This window comes from Saccostrea echinata, unplaced genomic scaffold, assembly GCF_033153115.1.
Source record: "Saccostrea echinata isolate AGI-Se365-2 ecotype Australia unplaced genomic scaffold, CSIRO_AGI_Sech_v1 ptg000033l, whole genome shotgun sequence".
Classification (NCBI taxonomy): domain Eukaryota; kingdom Metazoa; phylum Mollusca; class Bivalvia; order Ostreida; family Ostreidae; genus Saccostrea; species Saccostrea echinata.
This window is the reverse complement of record NW_026889782.1, coordinates 30702811-30730209: the sequence shown is the minus strand read 5'-3', so window position 1 is coordinate 30730209 and position 27399 is coordinate 30702811. Positions and strand designations below refer to the sequence as shown.

General features: G+C 31.7%; 2 protein-coding genes across 2 annotated transcripts in view; both read right to left on the bottom strand.

Annotated features, from left to right (window-relative positions):
• Positions 1–3098: 3098 nt before the first annotated feature.
• Positions 3099–6022, bottom strand: LOC133199120 (uncharacterized). Its single transcript, XM_061334994.1, has 4 exons — positions 5533–6022; positions 4758–4822; positions 4058–4147; positions 3099–3286 (listed from the first exon to the last, which is right to left on the bottom strand). Exons 1-4 carry the CDS (start codon positions 5933–5935, stop codon positions 3128–3130), a joined length of 717 nt encoding a protein of 238 aa, XP_061190978.1. The 5' UTR covers positions 5936–6022; the 3' UTR covers positions 3099–3127.
• Positions 6023–15004: 8982 nt separating this feature from the next.
• LOC133198404 (uncharacterized) overlaps positions 15005–27399 on the bottom strand; it is a 51611-nt gene continuing 39216 nt past the window's right edge. The window contains 3 exon segments of the mRNA XM_061334498.1: positions 15005–15100; positions 19183–19283; positions 19405–20047. Coding sequence (XP_061190482.1) covers positions 15005–15100; positions 19183–19283; positions 19405–20047 — 840 coding nt within the window.

The following is a 27399-nucleotide window of genomic DNA, read 5'->3' as shown; positions in this document are numbered from 1 at the left end:
GACAATGATGTAGCAAAGCACTGATGATGCCATAGTATGTCATTCATCATTTTACTAACATAGATGCTTCAAAGATGCTAGATTAATTTAGAGAGAAGTCTAGGGATTAAAAATCAGAAGTCCAATGGTTGAGATATGAGGGATTATAAGTGTTGTGTGTACAATTTAGAGATGGCTGTTGCAGAGACTATTGTTGGACTATGTGGGCTCATGATCACTTCAGATTCAGAGTTCCTGAAAGGAGGTTGATATTTGGGTCAAAAGTTTCAAAGGTCAAAGGAGAAAAGAATGTTAGAAAAGGTGACAATGTAAACAGAAACATTTAACCTTAAGAGCTAGATTAAACTAAAATTAAATCATTTATTTCATCAATTTACAAGCTAATCGCTAAGAAAGAAGACCCACTCGTTGCTTTGCAACGAGCCTTGCTCTAGTTATTATTAAATTATTCTTTTTTTTCCGTACCGATTTTTGTGCAGAAGATTTCTCGGAGATCGCTGGACAAAAAGTCTTCAAAATCACAAGACTTTTTATTTGATATCAAGATAAAGGGGCTGACCCCTCAAATTAGGGGCTCAGAAGGGCCAAAAGTCTTTCACAAATAACTCTTTAATGATCAATATTTAGTTATAAATTACTGAAGCAAAAATGTTTATCTCAACATTCTGCAACTATATATTATAAAATTTTGATCATATGTAACGTAATAAGGGGCCATAAGGGGCCAGAATGCTAAATCTTTGAAGCTTTATATCTCGAAAAGGGGAAATATTTTGATAAGCAAGGTCACAGGAAAGGTTAATATTAGAAAATTATGACACAGCTGATTTGTATTAGTGAATTAAATTGAATAAAATACCTTGGATGGTTTCTTTAAAACTGAGTTTCAAACAGTGTAAGTAAAGTAAAGGTCATATGGAAGATCAACATAAAAAAAGATCGACACAGTTGATATAAGTTATTACAAATATGCATTAATGCATGTGTTTAGATAAAAATGCCTTCAACAGTTTTGTTAAAACTGATTTATATGCAAAATTAAAAAATATAAGATCGGATTATATGTTTTTATAAGTTGAATATTTTTCACCAATATGTATCTGTATATATATATGTCTATATAAAATACCTTGAATAGTTTCTTTGAAAATGAGATAAATACAAAATAAAATGATGGCAATGTCAAGGTCATATGAATGTTAAGGTCAAACAATTTTAATGCAGTTGATAGGACTCACCAACATGTATCAGCAGATGAAGTTTGATAAAAATACTTTCAATAGTTTCCTTAAAAAATGAGCTAAACAAAATGTGCATTTCATGGACAGAAAGACAGATAGGCAGAATACATGGAATATGGACAAGAGAAACACTTCATGCTTTAAAAATTGGCAATAGTCATAGTAATCAAAATATCATTGCAAAAGCTCCAATAACAATAACACTGCAAACATAAAATCAAATACATTGCATTTCTACGATTGCCAGAAGATCTTATCTGCCTGTCTTAGTAAGTAGTATTCAAAATGCAGAAATACTGGAGTGGACTATCTGTTATCTGTTTATGTCAATCACTGATGCTTTGAAAAACTTCCTCATTTTGAAGTTCACCTAAAACAGCTAACAAATCTCTGTCACTTGAAACTAACTCACATGTGTCCATACAAAGTACATTTGATTGCTTGGAATTTATTGCAAGTCGAGAAAAAAATGAAGAAATCTGACTTGGCTGTAACCATTCACAAGGAGAAAACTTCCTTCTTCCATCTTCCATCATAGTTCGCATTTCCAGAGCTACAGCTGTGGGATTCTCCTTTCTACCACTTTCTTCTCCTTTCTTGAATAACTCGGTCAAGAAATTCTTCACTTTTTGAGAGAATCTGCAGTATCTTTTTTCTTCCTTCAAAGCCCATCCTAGACCTGGCAAATCTACACTGTCTGAAGCCTCTGACTCATGTTCAACTCTGGGGCGGGTAGCTGCCAACACAATGTCACATTTTCTGCCCACAGTTTCTTTGCTTTGTCACCTGAAGATTCTGACAATGTTTTAAACACATGATTTCCAGTGAGAAATGCTCATTCAGCTTCTCAAAAGTCTGATATGACTTTAAACATCCATATCCAGGACAAGAGAATAACGTAGAGTTCATTCCAGAAGTTTCATCATCAACACCATCATCATCATCATTTGATAAGGTAACAGATTGATCATCATGTGATCCTGGTTGATTCTCTGGTGTCTTAAGATGAATTTGGCCATGTTCTTCAGGGTGGTTGAACTCACTTATGATCTTAACTGGTAGTAGATTGCGCTTGACCTAGTTTCTGAAGACTTTCGGTATCTTTGAAGCACCCCTCTCCTATTCTGTACGCTTTCCATGTTCTTAATTCTGCTGTTGTGAATTCTATGTTTGATATGAAGCTTACTCCCTTCCAAGAATGCTTTGTGAGTGTTTGCTTAGTGACATCAACATCAACAACAGCAATGCACGTTCCCTTGACTCCTGCACCACTCTCAATTGCCTCCTTCATCTGATAGCTGTACATATATTATGACCCTCTGAAGAAAAGGTCCTCATCTTTGATCTCATGTGAGCAATTTTTGCAACACAGTGGCTTTTTCCACTCTGTAGTTCACTGTAGTCGAAACGCTTCACAGTAATTCCTGAAAAATTGAGAATACATACAATAGCATTTTCATTTGATGAAAACATATTTTTCACTACAGCATACATATATTCTCAAGGAAGCTTTTTTCAAGAGCATTTTTACTTTTGCTAGCATAATGTTCATACAGACGCAACATAGCTACCTAATAGAAATTCAAACTTTGTTTCAATTGAAAAAAAAATTCAGAAAAACGTTTTTATGCATATATAATGAATACCAAAAAAAAAAAAAAAACAAAACAAAATGTTTATGAGGAGAATGAGCAAATCAATCCCTTAAGAAGGATAATTTATGATAATGTAAAGAATCACAATGTTCTAGACAAAGAAAACCCATTTATTAAAGAGAAAACAAATTCCAAAGCATCAAAAATTTCAGATGCTTACAAGGTATGCATTGTGCATAATTGACAAAGATTACCTGTTCTTTCTGACAATGATGGTATGGAGAGCCATATCTACCCACAATGGTAGCACCCCGCGTTTTCTGATCTAAGGTAAGCTTCTGTACTGTGTGGCAGCTGTTGTTTAAGAGTTACTAGTGTATGTTCTAGTAATGAAAGAACAGCAAAGAAGTCCTGTTTCACGTAACCCATTGTGTGAGTAAAAGTCTTGTGCTACAAAAGAGTACAATTGCTTGAGGCATATGTTCACACACTGTAAAGCAACTTTATTTTATTTCTAATTTTAAATACCAAAACTTTCACATGCCATACACATGGAGTGTGCATAATACAACAGACAAACAAACTGACAAACAATTGATAGATCTATACCCCAAAATAAATTTTATATGTGTACAGTCAAATGTTCTTATATTGAACTCCTTGAGACCTACCCCCGGGGGTCAAGATTTAAACAAACTTTAATCTACACTACCTGAAGATGATTCCATATAAATATATCCAATCATGGCTTTGTTGTTCTTGAGAAGAAGATTTTTAAAGATTTTTCCTGTATTCCTATGTAAAACTTTGATCGTCCATTGTGGCCCCACCCTATCCCCGGGGGTCATGATTTGAACAAATTTAAATCTACATTACCTGAGGATGCTTCCAAATTAGTTTAATCTTTCCTGACCCAGTGGTTCTTAAGAAGATTTTTAATACATGCCACCAAATTTTCACTATTTCTTAATTATCTCCTCTTGAAAGAGGGCATGGCCCTTCTTTTGAACAAACTTGGGTTCCCTTCACCCAAGGATGCTTTGTGGTTGAGCTTTCAGCTCAGGTGAGCTAAAAAGTGTGCATGTAAATTTCACACAATCTGTTGATATGCTTAGAAATCCATTTATCATGTTTATTACAGGTTATGAATCATATAATACACAACAAACTTCAATGATTCAAAACACTATCAATAACTCAACATATGGATTTTATACATACACCATCAGTACATGTAGACTGCTGGTTTTGGATAGAGGTTGCAACATATGTCTCTTCATTTCTGTGGTTATCTTCCATGGGAACTTCAACCTATTCATGATATAATTAATATTGATTGATTTCATTTACTTATTTATTATATTTTATAACAACAAATAAAATCTGAACACTTTTTATCAGATAAAAAAAAGGAATAGAATTGATATCTAAATTTTGGAATCTAAAACTTAAACTCAGCATAGATTACTCTGTGTACTTCTAATCATAAAAATTTCCACTGTACAGTTTATCAGTAAGAAGACTCTAGATATGTAAAAACTGAATTAATGTAATTTTTACTTCACTCATGGAACTTAAAGCTTCACAAACATATCATAAAAAGCATCTTTTACCCCAATGTTATGTTATGTTACTAACATGGGCTTTAAACACCAAGAATATTACTCATGATATAAGTAATTCTACAAAAAAAAAATTATTTTCAAGTAATTTTTACTGGTTCTATTTAGTTATTTTTAAATATAATTTCTAGTAGTGTGGTTACTATCACAACTATGCAACTATGGATGTAGCAACTTATTTCATACAACAAGGAGGAGGTTTGCTTAATCATTAATATGAATGAAAATACACAAGTAGGCACAGATAAATCATTCCTAGATGTGAAAGACCTCTTGAAAAATAAGACTGCATTCATTACCTCTCCTATCATGCCTATTGATGAAGGAAGATTCAAATAATCTCCGTGACATTTCCTGCATATTCCTAAAAATTAAAAAGAGAATTATTGAAATTTACAGAAGTTTTTAAGTGCATGTATCTCAATATACTCAATTTTAAATAAATAATAAATAAATCTATGTCTAGAAGTCATTTTTGTATAAAAGATCTACCATTGCTACTTTTTTTTTTAACATGCAATCAACTTCAATGATTATTTTAATGTTTATATATACTGTTATATACATTTTGAACATGTAGCACATGGGACTACATGTATTAAGTTAGGTCTAAAATGCTTTTGACGTGTAAATATTCTCAAATTGAGCTGATCAAATCAATGACAACCAATTTGTCTACATTCATATCTACATGTATATAGTCATTTAGTTAAAAGAATGTATTTGTAACACTTGTAAACATTAATTCAATACACTTTGTTGTGTATGTTTTAAACATGAAATTTTACAACCCTGATATATTAATCACATTTGATAAATACCTCAACAAACAATAAATAATTTTTCATTTAGCATCCTTAGGAAAAATTCTATGACCACTGCATCATTGAATCAGAAACTAAAGTATGGGAATTCATAGAAAAAAACACTGCATGACACATACCCCCTCCCTCCCCCCCCCCTTGTCTCATGGAAACATCCTTCACATGATATTAAACTGTTATAGCGTGTGTCATTTTTTAAATCAGATTAAATTCCAATTCAAATTTTCTTAGGGAAAATAAATTAACTTACCAGAACCTATAGGCACTAAAGTACCAAACTCGGAAACCATCCGCTTAGACATAAGAGAGTTGAAACTCCGATATGGCTTGGCATTTCCCTGGTGGTCAGGATACTGAAAAGATGTCTTGGGACGCCAATGTACACCAAGAAAGTCTCTGTGATAGGGACATACCGTAAATGCTTCCTCAATAGTGAAGAGTCCCACGCGCTTGCATATTAGGTCTGCTTCACTGAACACATCAGCCCCTCCTTTCACGCCAGATCGAATCCCATTTTTCAACAGATGTGATACGATGCCTCTCTTGCAGTCTTTTAATCTTATCAAATTTATTTCTGATGGATGCAGAGGTGAAAAAGAAAAACAACTTGAAGTATAAACACTGATGGAACATTTTCCAATGGAGGCTGCCATTACTGATGCCCTGCTGCATTATGGGAAATGGGAGATAACTCTTATGGTTAAAATGGGAGGAAGGGGCTTAACTTTGGAAGTTGTATATTTGTTAACATGAAGAAAACACAGAAAATCAACAATTTTATATAAAAGCATATGCCAAGGTGAAAATATTTTTATCATGGAAAACTATATCTTAGAATGTTTTTCTGTATTTCATTGATACAAAAAGGATGAATTTTAGTGATATTATATAGGAATTCAACCAAATCCATCAATGTACTTTGGATGTAAATAACACAAATATACAAAAGAAATGAACTTTTTCTTATTCAAATATTTAAAGAGCTTTAATATGAATGACAACTGAGAAGAAATAAACAGATTCAAAAATTAATGTGTGTTATCCCTGCATGGGACCTGCCTGACTCTTATATTGAGCAGTACTTAAATTCATTTGGTGAAGTATTTTTGTTTGATAACACCTTCAAAATGCTACCATGATTTAAAAATCGGACCATTCATTTACTAGGTAAAAAAAATGGCTGTTATACATTGAATACCTTATTTTTAAATTATTGCTGGTTCACTGATTAACATTAAATTAATTAACATATTTTTATACATGTTTTATCTCGTTAAATTAAAATAAAATTAATACAAATAATGATAACATTAATTTAATATTAAATGAAATAAAAGTGAAAAGGCTATTGGTTATTACATAATGTTCAGTATGAATTTTATGTGAAACTCAAAACATATGTTGAACATATGTTTGAAACAACCATATGTTTAAAATATGTTCAACAAACGTTAAACATATAGTTACCACAAAAATATGTTCAATATATGTTTTGAGTCTGCTATATGTTCAACATATATTTCAAACATACATGTATGTTCAATATATGTTTTAAATATATGTTCAACATACTGTCGAAAATTCATATGTTCAACATATTTTAATTACTCGAAACATATGTTGAACATACGTTGCAATTTTACCTGTGTAGGCACCTGATCTCACCTCTGGAAATCCAGTGGTCCATGTTTTATGCCCTCTTCACATATTTGTATTGTTTATCGATCACTGTTCGTCATCTTCACATTTCGTATTAGAGAATCAAAGGTTTTCTAAATTGATAGTACAACTTTACACTCAATATTTAAAAACTAAAAACTTATGCTAGAAAATTGATTTTTGTCAGTATTTATATGTAGCGTTATATCTCTGATCATTAGGTAACAGGTGTGTCATACAGATTTCAGAATACCATAGTGTGTGAATATGTATGTTTCAAATAAATGTCCTTCTAACTTAAATTTCAAAATCTCGTGAAGACCTATATTTTTCATGTTATCTAATCTTATCAAGCTGGTAACATATTGTAACTGTGTATATATATATATATATATACATATATATATATATATATATATATATATATATATATATATATATATATATATATATATATATATATATATATATATATATATATATATATATATATATATATATATATATATATATATATTTGTAAAAACAACACGCACAGATTTCAACAAAATTTTACAGTTGGACAACCGGACGGAGTAAAATGGTAAGAAAATATTTATGCATTACAAAAATACGATGATCCACTTAAGATGTACAAATTTTGCGTACAGATTTATTGCGATCATTTCATCAGAATTTAGTTTCAAGAAAATGCGTTTATATATTTGACATATCATTTGGCAGATAAAGCATTCTGAGTTCACCTTTGCTTCATTGCTGATATTGCAAGTGGTTGTTGTAAAAGGAGATTGTAGAAATCTGACAAGGAAATTGTTTGATGACCAGATTGAAAGCTTGCAGAAGTCTGTGAGGTTGATTGTAGATGGTCAATGCAGCAGCAATAACAGTAAGTTGTGTTAAAACAATAATTACCTCATTCATTAGACATGCATGGCTTTCCTCGGCACACTGATACCAATTGTTATCCTTCTTTAATTTTATAAATAATGGTATTTCCATACGTACTTCATGAGATACCCTACATTCATATAATAATAAATTTATTCGAGTTGAACTTTGTCAATGAATTCATTTATAACAAAATACATGTATTAGCCTAATAAGAAAATAAATATTTGTGCAACAGTCTTTCTTAACTCGAAGATAAAATAACGATTACTTATTTCTACTACGAGCATTTTTTTGGAAGCTCTATTCATCGATTTTATTAACTTTTGGTGCAGTTTAAGAAACAAAAACCACTTCAAAATATTTGTCAATATCTTTCCAAATAACACCTTCTGAAGTATATTTTGAAGTAAACATCGATCACTAGCTGCTATAATGTAGTTATGTTTTTTTTTAAATCTGATATTTTCTGGGGGCTACAATTCCACAGCATCTCCACAATGGTGCAAATATCTTTTTTAAGTAAGGGCGACTGCAGGCTAAATAATTTTTTTTTACATTCAACTTACTTCTAGTAAGAAGAAATTTTTATTCACTCTCAACAACATAGCCCTTTAAAGGCGAAGACTAGGTAAAATAAATCTGTATGTTTAACAGTCATTCTCCTCGCTAGCCATGACAGTTCTCTTGTGATGTACTGAGACTTTCGCTGGAAAATTTAGAATAACTTGATAAAGCAAAAGTCGGTGTTGATGAATGATTATGTTGTACAATATCACTAAACATTGATAAATGAAACCATTGCAGGTGATATTCTTTTCGTAAATAGCGATATTTATGCTTAGAATAAGGAAATCCTAAATAGATCCCTTCCCTAGATCCCGAATTCTAAAATAAAATCAACATGGCGAATAAACTCCAGTTGTGATAAAATAAACGATACATGGACTGTTCTCTCTATTTTTGGATCGATTTATGTCTTACATATCTACAGTTTTGGAGTTCAGGTAAGAAATGTAAATAAAATAGTCATTTACTGATAATTTGAGCAGAAATCAGTGCGGGAGCGAATCACTCCCGCACTTGCATCATCACGGCGATTCTAAGGATTTGTAACCCCCCCCCCTAAAAAAAGGGGAGAGGGCTGCATTATTGCAGCTAATCGATCAAAAAATGTTTATAGCTTATGTTTTTTTCCATTTAAGATCCTGTCGCATTCCATGCTTATATGGGTTCAACAAAAACTTATGCTAAAGGAGTAGTCTGGGTCTACGATAAGGTTGTAACAAATGTAAGGAATGGCTACAATGCAGCAACTGGAAAATTCACAGCACCCGCAGGAGGAATATACATTTTCTCTTATGAAGCACAGTATAACTTCAACAAAGGTCGCTGCCATCCCTTTTTATTTGTAAATGGAAAATTGAAGAACTTCCATTTGATTTGTAGCCATGATGGTAAGAAACCACTTAAACTAGTAATCTGTGGCAACTCCACAACAATTCATGTTGAAAAAGGCGATGTTGTCTACATAACAGATGAAAGGTCAAGCGTCATCATTCATGGAATATACTCATCTTTCACTGGAGTAAAAATCAGTTAGTTTTAAAGATAAAATTATATTCTGCTAAGAATTCATAATAAAATTAGAATAATTGGTGAATTTTATTCTATTTATTCTTTTAATTGTTATGGTTCATACTTTTGTCAATGTCGTAAAAGTGGCAGATTAATTAAAGAGCTGATTGGGCTCGAATCAATTAATTGCGGGACGTGGTGAACGGTAACTTCGAATGAGACGATATAAATCAAGATCGCAGTATAGTTGTTGGCACAACCTTCTTAAAGGCCAGAAGTGTCAATTACAGCATTCAACCGGCATTTCGTGGCGATCCAACAGGAATAAACTACCGTATATGCAGAATTTTTAGCGAGGATTTAATTTTGGCATTATTAGCGAGGGTGTTGAGATCGCTAAAAACAATTTGTGTTTTATTTGTAATAGCTTCTTTAGTAGGCACTTTAAAATCGTTAAAATTGATTCTCGCTAAAAATTAAATACTATAATTTAAAGATAAATCGCTAAATTTTCGTCTAAACTACTTCCACTTACTATTCTCGAAGGGACGTGAAGCAAAAAATAAAGCAGAACGTTATGTAGAAAAACAATGTACAGTGGCTGCAACGGTATTGTTGACAACTTACACGAACGATCACGTTACACGAACGATTGCGCCGATTAACGCACGATAAAATCTGTTACACGAACGATACTTCACGCACACGATTCTACACGTTACACGATCTTACACGATTGTTAACGCAAACGCACGATTCTTCACGCAAAATAGTTCAAATTCTTTAGGAAAGGATATTTTCAAAAGGAAATGAGGCTTAATACTTATTTTAGATTTTCAATAATTATTGATATTATTTCATCGACTTTGAAAAATGAATAAAAATAGAAATGTATATTTCTGGAACTAAATACATGTAAGACTTACTAATTATTTTAGATTACAAATAATTATTTACGTAATTCTCCGATTTAAGAAAACTGATTTTTTTTTTTCGTTTTATCAGAGGAAGTACATGCAGTTGGACCATGAGTTTTGATTAAATTGGATTTCATAATATGCAATGTTTCCATTTGTGAATCTCTTAAATCAAGAATTATGTTACAATTTATTTGTTTGCAGAAATTATAAAATTAATTAAGAGTAAGCTCCAGAGATAAACACTGATAAACGAAACCCCGACAATCATGTGTGTACATGTACATTCGCCGACTAAATATTTATGTAAGCATTGAGGATTGTTTATTTATATATTTATTTATAAGCATTGAGAATTCTTTATTTATTTATTTGTAAAAATATCTATTTTTGATCTATTGATTTTAAAAATATCTTGATCATAATTAGCAGTAAACATAATTAACATCAGGAAAAATCCTTGAACATCTAAGTACGGTTTATCACAAAAAATAACGCTATTTGACGAGAACACAATATTATATGACTTACTATATTTCTTATTTCCAAGCGATATTTAGTTTGTTCTGCTTTCAATTATGTAAATTGCACTTCATTTATTTTATTTGGATTGAAAAAAAAAACAGACAAGCGAAATGCTTGTATAACAAATAACATTCCGATAAAAACTTACAAAACGAAATTTTCACGTTTCATAACGCACGATCACGCACGATTAAAACCGCAAACGATTGAGTCTGATACATGCACGATCTCGCACGTTACACGGACGATCACGCACGTTACACGAACGATTCTACGCGATTGGTTTTTCAACAATAACGTTGAAGCCACTGTGATTAATTTTAAAATGTCTGTCGATTTTAACCATGCATTATAAAACCATACATGTTAGTTAAAAACATTCCGTGAAAGTCTATATCGGAACCTCTCAATTATACATATTTGACACCAGTTTGGGAACTTGGTAAAATCAAACTATTGTGGGATAAATAAGTGGCAAAAAATGTGTGTGTGAGCCTAATCTAATTGAAATTTATTTAGATCCTTCATGCTCACGTAATTTCGTATGCCATTATTACATTTCTTTATAAGATGACAGTATGTTTAGTATTTTTTCTCAACTAACCTATAAATCCTTGATTTGAAGAAGATTTTTACATAGACTTCACTCACAATTTAGCAAGACTTTACGGGGTAAATTTCCCCCGAAAGGAAAGTACTGATTCACATCTTAAAGATGGCAAAAACCTACAGGGTAAATTTCCTCTCAAAAATGACATTGATTCAGCTTATATACAGTGTTTGAAAGCAAAAGCAACCATCTTGATGATAGAAGACTTTACGGGGTAAATTCCCCCCCCCCCCCTCCCCAAAGAAAATCACGAATACAATATTTATAATATGCAAACATCGTGAAGATGGCAACAATCTACAGGGTAATTTTTCTCTCATTAATGACATTGATACAGTTTATACACAGTATTTCAAAGCAAAACACCCATCTTTTAGATAGCAAGACTTTACGGGTTAGATCTCCCCCAAAGAATATCACTGATACAGTATTCACTACTCTTATAAAAAGTGATCATTACACTTTGAAAATCGCAGAACTCTGCAGGGTAAATTTCCTCTCAGAAATGACATTGATTCAGTTTATATACAGTGTTTGAAAGCAAAAGCAACCATCTTGATGATTACAAGAATTTACGGGGTAAATTTTCCCCCAAAGAAAATTACTAATACAATATTTATGATATGCAAACATCGAGAAGATTGCACAATCTACAAGGTAATTTTTCTCTTTCATAAATAACGATACAGTTTAAACACAGTATTTCAAAGCAAAAACACCCATCTTTTAGATAGCAAGACTTTACGGGGTAAATTTCCCTCAAAGGAATATCACTGAAACAGTATTCACTACTGTTATAAAAAGCGAACATTACACTTTGAAAATCGCAGAACTCTACAGGGTAAATTTTCTCCCAAAAATGACATTGATTCAGTTTACATACAGTGTTTGAAAGCAAAAGGAACCATCTTGATGATACAAGACTTTACGGGGTAAATTTCCCCCCAAAGAAAATCACGAATACAGTATTTATAATATGCAAACATCGTGAAGATGGCAACAATCTACAGGGTAATTTTTCTCTCGTATATGACAATGATACAGTTTATGCACAGTATTTCAAAGCAAAAACACCCATCTTTTAGATAGCAAGACTTTACGGGAAAAATTTCCCTCAAAAGAATATCACTGATAAAGTATTCACTACTCTTATGAAAAGGGAACATTACAATTTGAAAATCACAGAACTCTACAGGGTAAATTTCCTCTCAAAAATGACATTGATTCAGTTTATATACAGTGTTTGAAAGCAAAAGCAACCATCTTGATGATACAAGACCTTACGGGGTAAATTTACCCCCAAAGAAAATTACTATTACAGTATTTATGATTAGCAACCGTCGTGAAGATGGCAACAATCTACAGGGTAATTTTTCTCTCATAAATGACATTGATGCACTTTATACACAGTATTTCAAAGCAAAAACACACATCTTTTAAATAGCAAGACTTTACGGGGTAAATTTCCCCTCAAAGAATATTGATATCACTGATACAGAATTCATGCTTCACAATATCTAGGCGGTAACAAAAATCTACAGGGGAAATTTCCTCTCAAAAAATATTTCTTATACGTAGAAAAAGGGAACATTACACTTTGAAAATCGCAGAACTCTACAGGGTAAATTTCCTCTCAAAGATGATATTGATATAGTTTATATACAGTAATTAAAAGCAAAACACCTATCTTTTAGGTAGCAAGACTTTACGGGGTAAGTTTCCCCCAAAAGTATATATACCACTGATACAGAATTTATGCTTCACAATATCTTGGCGGTATCAAAAATCTACAGGATATATACCTCTAAAAAAAATCACTGATAACGAATATATGTTTTTCAATATCTTGGCGGTAACAAAAATACATGGGGTAAATTTCCTTTCAAAAAAATATTATTGATACAGTTTATATTATACGTAGAAAAAGCAAACATTGCACTTTAAAAGAAGCAATTATCTACCGAGTAAATTTCTATCAAAGATACACCATATATTATATCGAAAGCATGAACAAACATTGCAACTTCATGATAGCAAGACTTTACGGGTTAAATCCCCCCCCCTCCCAAAGAATATCACTGATACAGTTTATATTATTCAAAGAAAAAAACAACAAACATTACGTACATATTTAAAACAATAGAACTTTACAGGGTAAATTTCCTCTCTTAAAATAATTTGATACAGAACTTACTTTTTACAGAAAAAGCATATATTACAATTGATGACAAAAAGACTCTCTGGGGTAAATTTCATCTCAAAGAATATCAATAATAAAGTATATTATTCAAAGCACGAACAATATTAAAACTTGATAATGGCAAGTTTTGATCTATGGGGTTAATCCCCCCCCCCCCCAAGAATATCAATGATAAAGTATACATTTTCACTGGAAATACAAACAAGATCTTGAGGAAGATTCTTTTGGGTAGACAAAAAGAAATATTTAAAAAAGGAAATACAGACTTAAAATCTTGATGCTAGCAACACTCTACGAGATTAATTTACCCTCAAAGAATATCCATATCGCAGTATGTTTTATAAAAAGCAAAGTCAACAAACATTACATCTTGATGATAGAGGGACATCTACAAGAATCCGCTCCCAATCTTAACTAAAAATTTTCGGAGTTAATTTCCTCAGTATCTGACAAACTATGCAATTATATCGAGATTATGTAGTTACAATTTAAAATTCAGAGCTAAGCATTCAAACTAATTTACAATATTTTCATCCCGTTGACATAATTTCAAAACTAAGAAATAAAGTATTAATTTTCTCTCAAAATCTTAGATATTTTTTTTTAATTCGGTACTTTTTATTCAAACCAAACAGAAATCAATGTTACAAAGTAAATATCTACACATTTTGCTACATTTTTTTAAAATTGCATATAATATGTTATTCACAGTTAGAGTTAAGTTTAACGGTTACTTTTCATTTATTTTGCAGATTTGATGGCCCCCTGCATTTTAATCAAACCTATACACACTCTATTACCACCAATTTTCCACTTGATAATTTTCTTCTCAAAATTTTACGTCTCTGATACATGTATCTTATCTTTCAAGCCAAGAATAACTTGAAACGTACATGTACTACACGGACGCTTTGCATTTTACTTTTTTGCTAGTATCACTAAAAACTTTCAAAATGGTGATTTGCTAATCTTAATACTTTTGTTAAAACCTCCAAAATCCGTTCAAACGGTAATTACTTGTAATAGAATAAAATATCAAGAAAAAGAAATACAATTTTACTTCTTCCTGATTTAAAAATGAAACATAGGAAAAATAATTAATGACATAAAATTTTAGAATTATGAATGTATAATTTTTACATTACAAACGGTGTTTCTATCTAAATACCATGCAAGCTGGAAAAACTTAATATTAAGGTTAACATAACATTATATCTTCTAAATATAAAAAAGAGTGAAGCTTCTCGCATCTTTCTTTCTCTGTTAAAGGCATAAAATTTTCTTTTGTCTCCCGTTATTCTTTCTTTATTTAAATAACGTCCTATCTTTGACCGAATTTCCATTTCTATGCTTTTCTCCTGGCTGATGCAATACACAGATTGCAGAGTGCATTTTCCAAAGGAAATCTGGCAACCATATTCTGAATCAATCCAAAGTCCACCTAAGGATGAAATTTCAAGACTCGTAAATCATCTCATCGTATAGTTTTTCAATTAACTTCAATTTTCCAAACCCTTAGGGAATTTTATATGATATCATGACAGGCCTGACTGATTTAATATTGTGTACTAGAGTAGAGCAGCAAGTGCCTGCTCCGAATTTTTGTAAAACAGTCTATCTGTTTATTTGGTATGGAAATTTCATTCAATAATCTAAAGACCCCCCTCCCGACACCAGTCACATATATACACATACATTGAAATGCTTCCTTTGAGATTCATGCTTATTTGTGATATGGGTGAATATTATAAGATTATCGAAAAAGTTAAATTCACTTACTATAGTATTGTATTTGTAATAAGAAAAGTTCAGACAGGACAAATAATTACATGTATTACTGATGCCCTCTAGGTCCATCATGGAAGTTTTATCTAAGGGAAAGTGAGAGAGGTAACTGAGAGCATATAGTTTTACTGCAACCTAAATGTTGATTAAAGTGTTTAACATTTCAGCTTCAGTTATTTCACGTAATTAAAAAAAGCAACCAATTACCGAAATCCTTATGCTGGGCAATGGAATTGTAGAACAGGAACGAATTCAAATGCATATAATGCTTATATATATATATATATATATATATATATATATATATATATATATATATATATATATATATATATATATATATATATATATATATATATATATATATATATTATCAGATCATTACAAGGAGCACAGGGCTACTGTGACAGGTGGCAGGGGATGGTGACTCCTCCATGGCACCTGATCCCACCTCTGATGTTTTAGAGGTCCGTGTTTGCTCTTCTCCTGATTTGTATTTTTGAATAGAATTTTGAGCTTGAATACTGTTCGGTATTTCCATTTTTTATGCAAGACTTGTATTTTACAGGAATGCTAAATAAAAATTTTAATTTACATAATATCTTCTTTTAGGTATTCACTGTATTTGCAGCCGCAGAAGACAATCTGTTACCGATAGTTTAATTTACTCAATATACAGTATAATACGAGTATTTTAAAAAAAAAAAACAACTAGATTTTAAATCTAAAATAGATATATAAATTGTTTACATTAACCTCAGCAAAAGTGAATTGGTAGGAGAGGCAGAGGAGGCATTCATTTTGATCAGAGACATAATTCTGAACTTGAACTTTAACATGGTACATATTTAGAGACAATCATTTTAAAGGTAACATAATTATAGTTAACTAGATTAGAAAATACATAAACTTGGGATGGCAATTTGTAACCGGTTAACCGATTAATCGGTCGGAACGATGGTAATCGGTTGTAAAATCTGTAATCGGTTAGTTGGATATAATAAAATATAGGTAAATTTGAAAGCATTTTCTTTAAATTCATATCTAAAAAAGAAACTTCTGCATACAATTTGATAATTTAGCATTCTCACATATCTAATTAAGCTAATTTGGAGGTAATTATGGCTCTCCAGATTGAGATCGCAGGGTATTTGGTCAGTTTCTGGGGTATTAATTACTCTTTTTGAAAACACCATGTCGTTACACCCGCTTGACCTGTACTTCTTAAATGATATTAATCACCGTCGAGTACTGTGAATTAGCAGCTTTATCTTTCGCCGTTATCCATGAAATTATATAATTAGATAAACAATGTAAATTAAGTGAAAGTTCAGACATCGTTTTTATTATGGTGACAATACAGAATGAACTTGTATGACATCTGCTCTGATAAATTATCAATGTCTGATTTTACAGGCATGCACGTTTCATGTTTTTCTTAAATTTTTTCTTGTCTATTGAAATTGAAATAAAATATATGTACATGTAGTTTCCTGATCAAGATAAAAAGAATGTTTCGAACTTCTAACGTTTTTTAGTATTCTGGAGTATATGAATAGAGCTATTTGGAAAAATGAACAAAATGTGTATTCTGATACGATTAACCAGAACGTGTTGCGATTAACCGATTAGCAATTTTGTATTCGACTGCCATCCAAAACATTAACCATTTCCTTATTCCATAGAAATTTTAAAATTAAGGTTGTCAATTTGATGTGACGAAACTGTTAAATCACATTAAAAATTGTGCTGTTTTGATAGACAAATATAACACAAATTTGAAGATAAGTAATTTCTGCATGATGTAGCAACCAACAGATCTTTTAAAAAGCTCATCTTTCACATTTAAAGGAATAACACCACATTTCAGCTTTGACACTTCATCTGGGAGAAAAAGAAAGGCACAGTATTCAGTGACAGGACTTTCAAAAGATATATATTTAATGCTTTTTCTTGATTTCTATAATAATATTCTATTCCAAGATATTTACCAACCATCTCTCAATTTTTCCTATGATTTTAATTGTTAATTACCGGGGAGGGGGTGGGTTAGGGGTAGTGATAATTGGACCAGCTGATCATGATTGTGAATAACATTTTGTATGATTTTATTTATTTATTTATTTATTTATTTATTTATTTATTTTGAATGACAGGACTGACATGTAGCAAGATATTTGATAATAATTATAGACTATAAATAGTTCCTATATAAAACATAAAAGCGCAAACAGTTAATAATACTACATATTCACTGGATTTGAAGCCGTTTTCACCGGAGGGTCAGTGTGCGTGGTGCGGCATTGTAACGTCATAATCAATACCTCAAACAACGTTGGAAACAACGACCGGAGTCAGTTGTGTATCAGAGCTGGAAAAATGTTTGGCAAGTCTATAGCAGGATTATTATCCCAACATTTCGATGTTTTACACACAGGGAAAGGAAAAAAAAGGAATTGTAGTTGTAATCTGGAGTTTTTTAATTTTTCTGCTACAGAACTTCGTTAATGAAAATGGTATTGTCATGCAGCCTTCAAAGTCTTATTTATTCAAACCCTGACTATATAAGAAAAGAATTAATGACACTTTTGGTGGTGAATATGGTTTGTTATTCGCCTCGTGAACATTGATATTTTTCTGATGAAAAACAAACAATATTCACCACCGAAAGAGTCCATAATTGTAAAATAAGATCTTTAATGTCAGTATTTTGCAGCATTCATTGATTAATGATTAATCAATTATCATGGGTGTGTCCTTAAAACAGCCCCAAGAGCTATAAAAACAGACTTTTGTAGAAAAATAGACTTTTATGCAATACACATCATGTAGATTGTAGAAGACGAGACAACGATATAATATAAGTATATTTTACATTCTTAAGGCACATTTTTTAATTTTCCTTTACAAGTTTTATTTGTTTTTTCTGATGTAAATCTTATACGGTATCAGCTTGATGCACCAGATGCGCATTTCCGCAAATTGTGTCTCTTCAGTGATGCTCATGCCGAAACGTTGGAAATTCGAAATATTTTGAAGAGCTGAAAAAGGGGGTGCATAAGACTTGAGCCAAATACGTCGAAGGATCAGAGCTATGCATGATGGATATAATCCTTAATTTTGAAACAGTTTCTAAATTTTATCACAGCAATGATTTATATATATATCCGCATTCTCAAGCTAGTATCGAAGTACTTAGCTACTGGGCTGTAGAAACCCTCAGGGACTATCAGTCTACCAGCAGAAACCTCGACCCAGGGGTCAAAATGTAAATCTTATACGGTACCAATTTTGATGCACCAGATGCGCATTTCGACAAATTATGTTTCTTCAGTGATGCTCATGCCAAAACGTTTGAAATCCGAAAATTTTATTTAAAAAAAACTTTGAAGAGCTGAAAAAGGGGGTGCAAGAGACTGGAGCCAAATACGTCGAAGGATCAGAGCTATACACGAGGGAGATAATCTTTAATTTTGAAATAAATTTCTAAATTTTACCACAGCAATTAAATATATATTCATATTTTCAAGCTATTACTGAAGCACTTAGCCACTGTTCTAAAAATCTTTTGATGACGTTCATGATTTATTGATGTCGGCAGACAGAATAGAGACCGCTTTATCTTTTTGTTCTTAGCAATATCCGTGGTGCAATATAAATAATCCTTGCTTTGACTCTTCCTTATTTTTCTCTTTTGTTTTTCTGATTGTATATGTGTTTTTTTTTTGTATTTCTCACTGTACTATTATCTGCTAGGATCTTAATGTGATGCTTACCATCAATTTTCAATATGTTATTTTTATTCTCAATTTGGTCTGAATCAATCTCTTCGACTTTACCTGGAAAAAATAACAATATGAATTTCTACAGCAGTTTTTCTGAGCAATAATTACAGAAAAGTATTTAATAGTAATAATTGAAATCTTTTTGTCAAATACAGTGTATAGTAATCAAATTTACGCTTCAGGCCATGAACAATTTTTCTAGTTGCTTCATCCTCTTCAGCCTGCTTTCTCAGTTCTTCAATGAAATGAAGGTCACGGACATGGTCCATTGTCTCATGTCTTAAAAAATCCACCTCTTTTTCATACTGGTTTCCGTTGTTGAGAAAAGAATCAAGCTCCACAACTGCTGATCTGACAGTGGACCAGATTTTGTTGAAATCAACATTGGAGAGGGCGGGACTAGAAGAATGAACACACTGATTTCTGGCAATACGAATCCTCTCAATGCTGGCAGAGAGAGATCTGTCAGTAGGATCTGGATCATTTCCCCAGCCGTTACTGCGTGGTGGTATGCTACAAATGTTTCTAAGCAGTATGTACAATAAAGAAATATCCATATCACTATAGTTTCCGGTATAACTGTTACCTCTGGGTAAAATGAGATTTATTTGAGGTGCTGTCAGACGGGGTAGATTACTTCTTTTTTGAACAATGACGTGTGGGAATATTGACGGTGGTACATGGTGACGTAAAACATCCCGTAGTTCATCAGTACATGGATCCAGGAGAGGTCGATAAGCTCTACAGGCATTTGTCGTTTCCTCTGTAGATGAATAAGAGGAGGTTGCCATAACTTTCAGTCTTTCAGTACTGCTTCTCTGAAATATAATTACAGAGAGAGTTTAAGCATTTAAGAAATGGATTTATCACAAGAGTCCTGTTTTTTTTTAAATTCAAATTTAAGATATTCCAAGTTACGTGTTAATTCATAAAATTACGAAACTAAATGCCCATGGACACATCAACAGAATGGTGAGGCTTTGTATAAATTTCTAAAAAGGAGAACCGTTTTTGAGGCATTCTAGACTGTTTGTGTATTTTTTGTGCAAAACTGTTGACCTCTTTACCAACATTAAACCTTTGATTAATTGTTTTTCTATTGTGCACTATAAGACTTATTTATTATAATCTTTTATTTTTTGCTTCTGTAAACTCTTTAATTATAAGAGAATCGTTTTGATATTTGTGACTTTTTAAGTAATGTATATTTTTCAATATTTGATAATATAAAAGGAAGACAATAAGTATTATAATGTGAGCACAGGGTTAATGTTCAACTCATAAATCAATGAAAATGAATCTATTTCATTTAAATATGCTTGCAAGGAAAGATCTAGTACTAAAATCGGAGAATTGAATTCTTAAAATAAAGTTTACTTGGGAAAAAAATGAAAATGTAAAAGCTGAAGATACTGAACAGCGAACGATGTCATAAAAACTAAAACCAATACCAATCTTTGAACAAGGCATAAACAAGGTGGGGTCGAGTGTCTAAGAGGAGTAAGCATCCCCTGTTGACCGGTCACACCCGCCGTGAGCTTTGTGTATTGATGAAGCAGACGGAATGTTCCGTAGTTACAGGTGTATTCGAGCAAATATTGGGAACCACATTGAAAAATCTTAAGTATTTTAATCTCTCAGACACCAGTCATTTATACGTTCTTGACCTTTCCTTGACGATTTATAAAAACCTGACTATGGGCATCTACATTACTTTTCGCAAGATTTCATATTAAATGTCATAAATATTCTTTATTTTCTACACAATTAAGATATACCCTTAAAGTATGGGAAAAAATTAAGTTTATTTTTTCTCTCAAGATAAAAAAAAAACCCCTCCTGATCAATTATCTACCAAAATCTAAGCCATAGAAATTAAACATCTTTCGAACAATACTTTGGAATCGTTTCACACAAATTATTACCACACATTATGAAAAATGTTACCTTTTCATTGAAAATGGTATCTGATGTAAAAACGACACAGGAAATCAATATGCCTCTTTAAAAAAAATAAGGTAAGTTTGGAACTAAAATTAGCAAACTACATCAGTGAGTAACCTGTTATTGTTTTCAAAACGTATCGACATTCTGCTCTTTGCAGTTTTAATATTTCGCTACTGTTTGAACTCACGATCTCACGATCACGGACTCCTGCTTTGATTTCATTATACTTACACATGTCACGACTGCGTGAGGTTTTTTAAGAAATAAAAAGTTAGAACCCTCAATTGCAATCAATCTAAGGTTCGAAAAAGTGGATTTGGATATCTCGAGTGATGTGGCTCAGAAACAATATAGTATTTTTTTCCTCAGCGTTGAGTTTTGAGAGCTCAGGGCCGCCACAATCATCTAATCATAATTGTCTAATCATCTGTATGTTATGTGCAATGAAGTGTTTTACAAGGGTGATGTCTAGGCCTCTGGTTTTATTTTACAGAAGCGGGGAATTTATTTTATGACATTCTTTCGTTCTTCTTAGTACTCGGCTTTGTAGATGATTTTATACTGCATTTGCGAGCTTGATGTTTGCAAATTGATTATAAATTAGGATGGCAATCCAATACATGCTAATAAGTTAACTACAACACGTTCCAACCAATTAACCAGTTAACCGTATCAAAATACGCGTTTTCTTGATGTATTGTTTTTTCCTTATGTAGCCATATTTATTCTATTTCAGTTTCAACTGCCTACAAAGAATTAAGAAAACCACAAAATATGACTGAAGATTCATTGATAATTTTCCAGGGCAAATGTCACATAAGTTCATTCTGCATTGTCATCAAAACTAAAAATAATTTTAAACTACATAACTTAATTTACAATGTTTGTTTAGTAATTTATTCGACAGAGAACTTCAAATGATAAACGTGCTTAACGGTGATTTAAATTATCACTAAAGAATTACAGGACAGTCTGGGTAACGACATGGTGTTTAAACACTAATTTTCACTTCAAACATTACCACCGGTCCGAGCGAGTAATCGGTTAATCGATTATAAATTGCCACCCCTAATTATTAACAGTTGGTTGAACAAAGAGAAACTTCAAATGAATACATACAAAACACAATATTCATTCTAACTGGCAGTAAAACAGCAAGCAAATGTGCTACACAGGTGATAAACATTTCAAAATATGACATCCACTCTGTTAAATTTACAGAGAATACGCTTGTAGCAAAGTGTCAGGAACTAATAATTTTGAATCCTTAGTAAAGTTATGTGTTAGATCCATTGGCTTCATGAATTATTTTAAAACTACAGGGAATGAAAATATCACCTTGCTATAAACTTAAATTAAAAATAAGCATGGATATCGTAACCGTGTTTTACTTTAGATGGTACTTAGGTACATTTTCTATGAAAGTCTCAATTTCAAAGAATATGTAAAAAAGAAAATAGCGTAAAACAAAGTTGAATTATCTAAATAAAATGAAATCATATATATTTAAACAATAAAGTATAGAAAATATTTCAGAGATTACAGTTTCAGTACCAGTGATCAAGAACTGTGGAAAGCATTATAGCATAGCCGGATTTTATCGGATCACACAATTTGTTTAATTGTTTTTGCATGGTTTATCATAAAATTTGGTGGATGTACATTGGGGTGAAACTAATTTGAATGCTTTGATATTGTTATATAATTTGATCAGCTTATAAAAAGGGATATTAACCTTTCACCGAATATTTAAAAAGGTGCTGCGTATATTCATAAGAATCCAAATTCATATTTCAAGCATCACCTAAGATACTTTCCTACCATGTTTGCAAAGCAGGTGCAACTGGCTTTATAAAAGTACTGGAATATAGCTTAAATGTGTCTAAAATTTCAGTTAGAAAAAATATAACCCTGCAATAAGCATATCCATGTATTCTTTATTTCTATGCATAAACAGTAAAAAAATGTGAGTTATTTTGGAAAGAAATTTAAAAAAAACACACTTTGCTAGGACTTTGCTTCTTTTTCTTAATTTTTATCTTTAAAGGGCTAGGTTCACTATATGCATAAAATGGCCCTGCCCTTATATCAATTAATTGACTATCACCCTCTGTCCCATTTCATATATCAAAATAAAGTAGAGACTTAGTGATTTCATTTCCTATTACAAAATTTCTTTTTGAGAATCAAGGTATTGGAAATCAGGCTTTGAGAAAATGCAAAGTTCTTGAATTTTGCAGAAAACATGCTTATTTGACTACCTTCAGCAAAGAATTAAAATATGAGCACAACCCACGATCCAAAAATTAAAACATATTTTGTGATCTTCAGAAACAGATCTTTCATTATGTAATTGCATATTTTGGATCAAAGGTTGAGCTCTATATGAAATATTGAAAAAATACCTCAACTTTTTGCCATTTTCAAAGGAATTTACAGGATATGGGAAAAATGACGCATTTTATGACGTCATAATGCATTGACTAGAGAAAGAATTACGTCATGTTCAATAGATACACGGTCACCAAGGTTCCAAGTTATAAATACTGCATTTTCAACCAATACTGAGCAGTTTCGATTTTTCAGAATTTCTCAGGGCCAAAAAAGGCCCTAAGTGGCTCTTGCTCTTTGTATCTTAATTGAATGGTTTTATTGCTAATTGTACAACGTTTCCTTGAAAATGTAAAGTAAATTATTTTAAGGTTCACTTATTTTCTTATGACATCAAAATTGGCATAGGACTAAAAAGAGATTTTACCTAAAATGTTTACCTTTTTTTCCAATGTAAGAATTCTATTACTATATATTCTAATAATAATTTATTTTTTGCTAATTCTACCAGGTCTAATCTTTCACACCAGTCATTTCATATCAGGCTTGGGTTTATGATAAATGTAATGGTAATTCATTGCAATGCATTACTTGAACTGGAATTAATGCTAGTAATGTGAAATGCCCAAAAAATTGCATTACATGTAATGGTAATGTAATGCATTACTTTCTAAAATCCAGGGTAATGCTGGCATAGCATTACAAAACATAATTTTGTAAACGCCTATTTTAAAAAAATTAAAAATGGAGATGGAAATTATTGTTAAGTTGAAATATATTCTCTTTGAAATGATAGAAATAAATTTACGAAGATAAACAATTTAAATAAACTCTCTGAGTTTATCTATTTAAATACACTTTTTATTCTTTTGAAAGTACAGTTACCATACACTGAATTATTGAAACTTATTTTAGATAATAATCTAATTTCAAAGAATATTCAAAAGTGTTTTTCAAATCCTTTAAAAATAATCCCAGTATGGAGTTCACTAATTAATGTGCAAACTGAAAATTGCCACCTGTTGAATAGAGTGTCATCAAAACACTGTTGGATTATGTAGCAATGAAAAGAATGTATTGTTTTGAGAAGTACTAGTGCTCCAAAAGCTAGTCCCTTTCTCCTGATTGTGTTTATAACTAATAATTGAGTTGTGCTGACCATTACAAATCCATTGTACATGTTTCAAAAGGAATAGAAGACAGACATTCTACTTTAAGCAGAGCAAAATGTACATACTAGTACTGTCCAAGACTTACAGTTTGTCAATGCATATGTTTTTTTTACGATCCAAACAATCTGTCTTATTAATTTTCATAGTTTGGGGAGGGAAAAAAGTGCCCTAAATGTTGCTTAATGGCATCGCAAGTAAGTTAAGGCTAAGTATAGACCTTTCTATAAAACTGAACTAATTAAAACGCATAAGGGCTGTACTTATTATACAGAAAAGGTTAAAACTTATTTTCTAATGCAAACTTGGTACCCGCGACAAGTCATAGCCAGTACACATTATGACGTCATATTATGACGTCATTGCTCTCTACTACACAAAGTAATAAAGAACATCAACAAAAAAGCTTCGGCGCAAGGGCATACCCAATTTATTTTTATAGAAACAGGGTCTAATTAGAAGCAGAATATTCCAAGGATTTGTGATATTGCTGCACAAATGCCGACAGATCAATTATTTAGTTACTTTATGTAAAGTTTTGAGTTGAAACGGGGTGAAAATTCACAGTCCAGCGTAAGTTTACTCAAACTTTTATCAAACGAGAAAGTGCGTAGGATTTGTGCAGCATTATTATTAATCTTTAGAATATTCTTCGCTGTATTATGCATTATTTACTTAAAAATAAATAGGGTATGCCCTTGCGCAAAAGCCGTTTGTTGATGTGTTTTATTACTTTGAGTACTAAAGAACAATGACGTCATAATATGACGTCACAATGTGCATTAGCTATAACATGCCTTGGGAACTAAGTATGTATAAGAAAATAAATTTAAGCTTTCTCTGTATAATAAATATACCTCTTTTGCATTCTTATTAGCTCATTTGCATAGAAACGCCTATACCTAGCCTTAAATCACTTGCGATCGGTAGTTACACAGAAAGAACACATTATGCATTTTTATCTTATTGACAATTGAAAAGTTTAAACGTCCTATAAATAATTAAACAATATATGTTATTTACAGTGTAATTAAAATACAAGTACTTGAAACAATTATTTGAATTATCATTCATCATGTTTAGTTTTGAAGGGGTAGAGTGGATGGTTAGGAAAATAGTTGCAAAGTTTTGTATTCCTTTTTATTTTTTGGAAAATCCCCAAAAGCAATGGTAATGGTAATGCATTACTTTACTAAAGTAATGGTAAAGTAATGTATTACTTTAAGAAATTAGAGTAATGTTAATGGTAATTTAATGCCCAAATTCTTGAAGTTATGGTAATGTAATGCATTACTTTACAATGTAATTCGCCCCAAGCCTGTTTCAAATGTATACAGGTGCATTTTCTTCTCTCTGCTTTTATGCAAATAAAGCGATCCAAACTACATTTTTAAAAAAAATCTTTTTGTCCCAGTAAATGACATTTCAAATAAAAAAGACGCATTTTTTTGAAAATAAATCTCCAATGATAGAAGTAGATTCCTCGGTCTTATGCACACGTCTTCACTCTAGATTTTAATGAGCCATTTAAACTTTTTTTGAGTAGCTTAAAAACAGGCGAACCAGAGCTGCTTAGAAACAATTTATTACTCTTTATTATTATGCCTCCTGGGAGTTTGTTAATGTAAAGGAGAAAGGTCGAAAAGTGACCACTCTGTGAGAGAAAGAACTAATCGAAGGCCCTAGATTAGTTCTTTCTCTAACAGAATGGACAATTTGATATCTCTTTCCTTTTTTGAACAGTTTCCTTGTACAAGATATTGTTCCTGATTTCCTTGTACAAGATATTAGGAAATGATTCATATACAATGACAAGTTCATTGTTTACAAAAGGAACAGTCATAGGTAAGCTAGGGGTGCAAATAAATCTGTTGAATATCCATTGTGTTTCCAGATGCAAAATAACGAAAGGCCCTTGTCTAAAGAATGGACAGTTACAGCTAGATTTTGGGGAATCAAGTATTTATACAAGTATGTGATGCTTCAAATCTGTATATAGTTTGCGGTGTAAAGGCATACACGTTTTCCTCCGATAGAGAGAAAATATAACAGAATCAAAAGCTAGTGAACCAAAAGATACACAAAATCAGTGATACATGTATTTGGACATGGAAATAGAGAATAGTCAGAGTTAAAGACAATATTAGCCAAACTTTGACCAGAAAATGAACTTTTTCTCTGACAAAATATAGAAGATCAAATTCTAATCAAATCTGGAAATGTGATTTTGAGGATATATTGACTGCAGCAGTGTAATCATGAGATGCAAATTGTGATTTGAGTGTTGGATTAGCCATAAGCCAAACGTCGACCTGAAAATGTATTTCAAATCAAATCTGATTGTTTGGATGTTTTATGTTTGTTTGCTTGTTTATTTGCTTTTATGTCTATATGAATGGAGTTAACATGTCAAAAACATTTCAGGACAATATTTATTTTGAAACAATTAACAAGTGATTTAGTCGAAACGTCTTGAAGGTAACCGATTAGCAATTCTGTATTCGATTTCAATCCCCAGTTGAATCTATTCACAGGAATATTATTTAGAATGTGGATGCATGTCCGTCGATGCATGTTGAAAATCGAGAAAGCATGCAATATGTGCGTTTAATATTTTCAGTGTTTCAAAACATTGAAGTAATTTTATCTCTAGTTTAATCTTTATTTCACTTGAATAAAAATGTAAAAGAGCATATACCAATAGAGAGTTTCAGATGAAACAT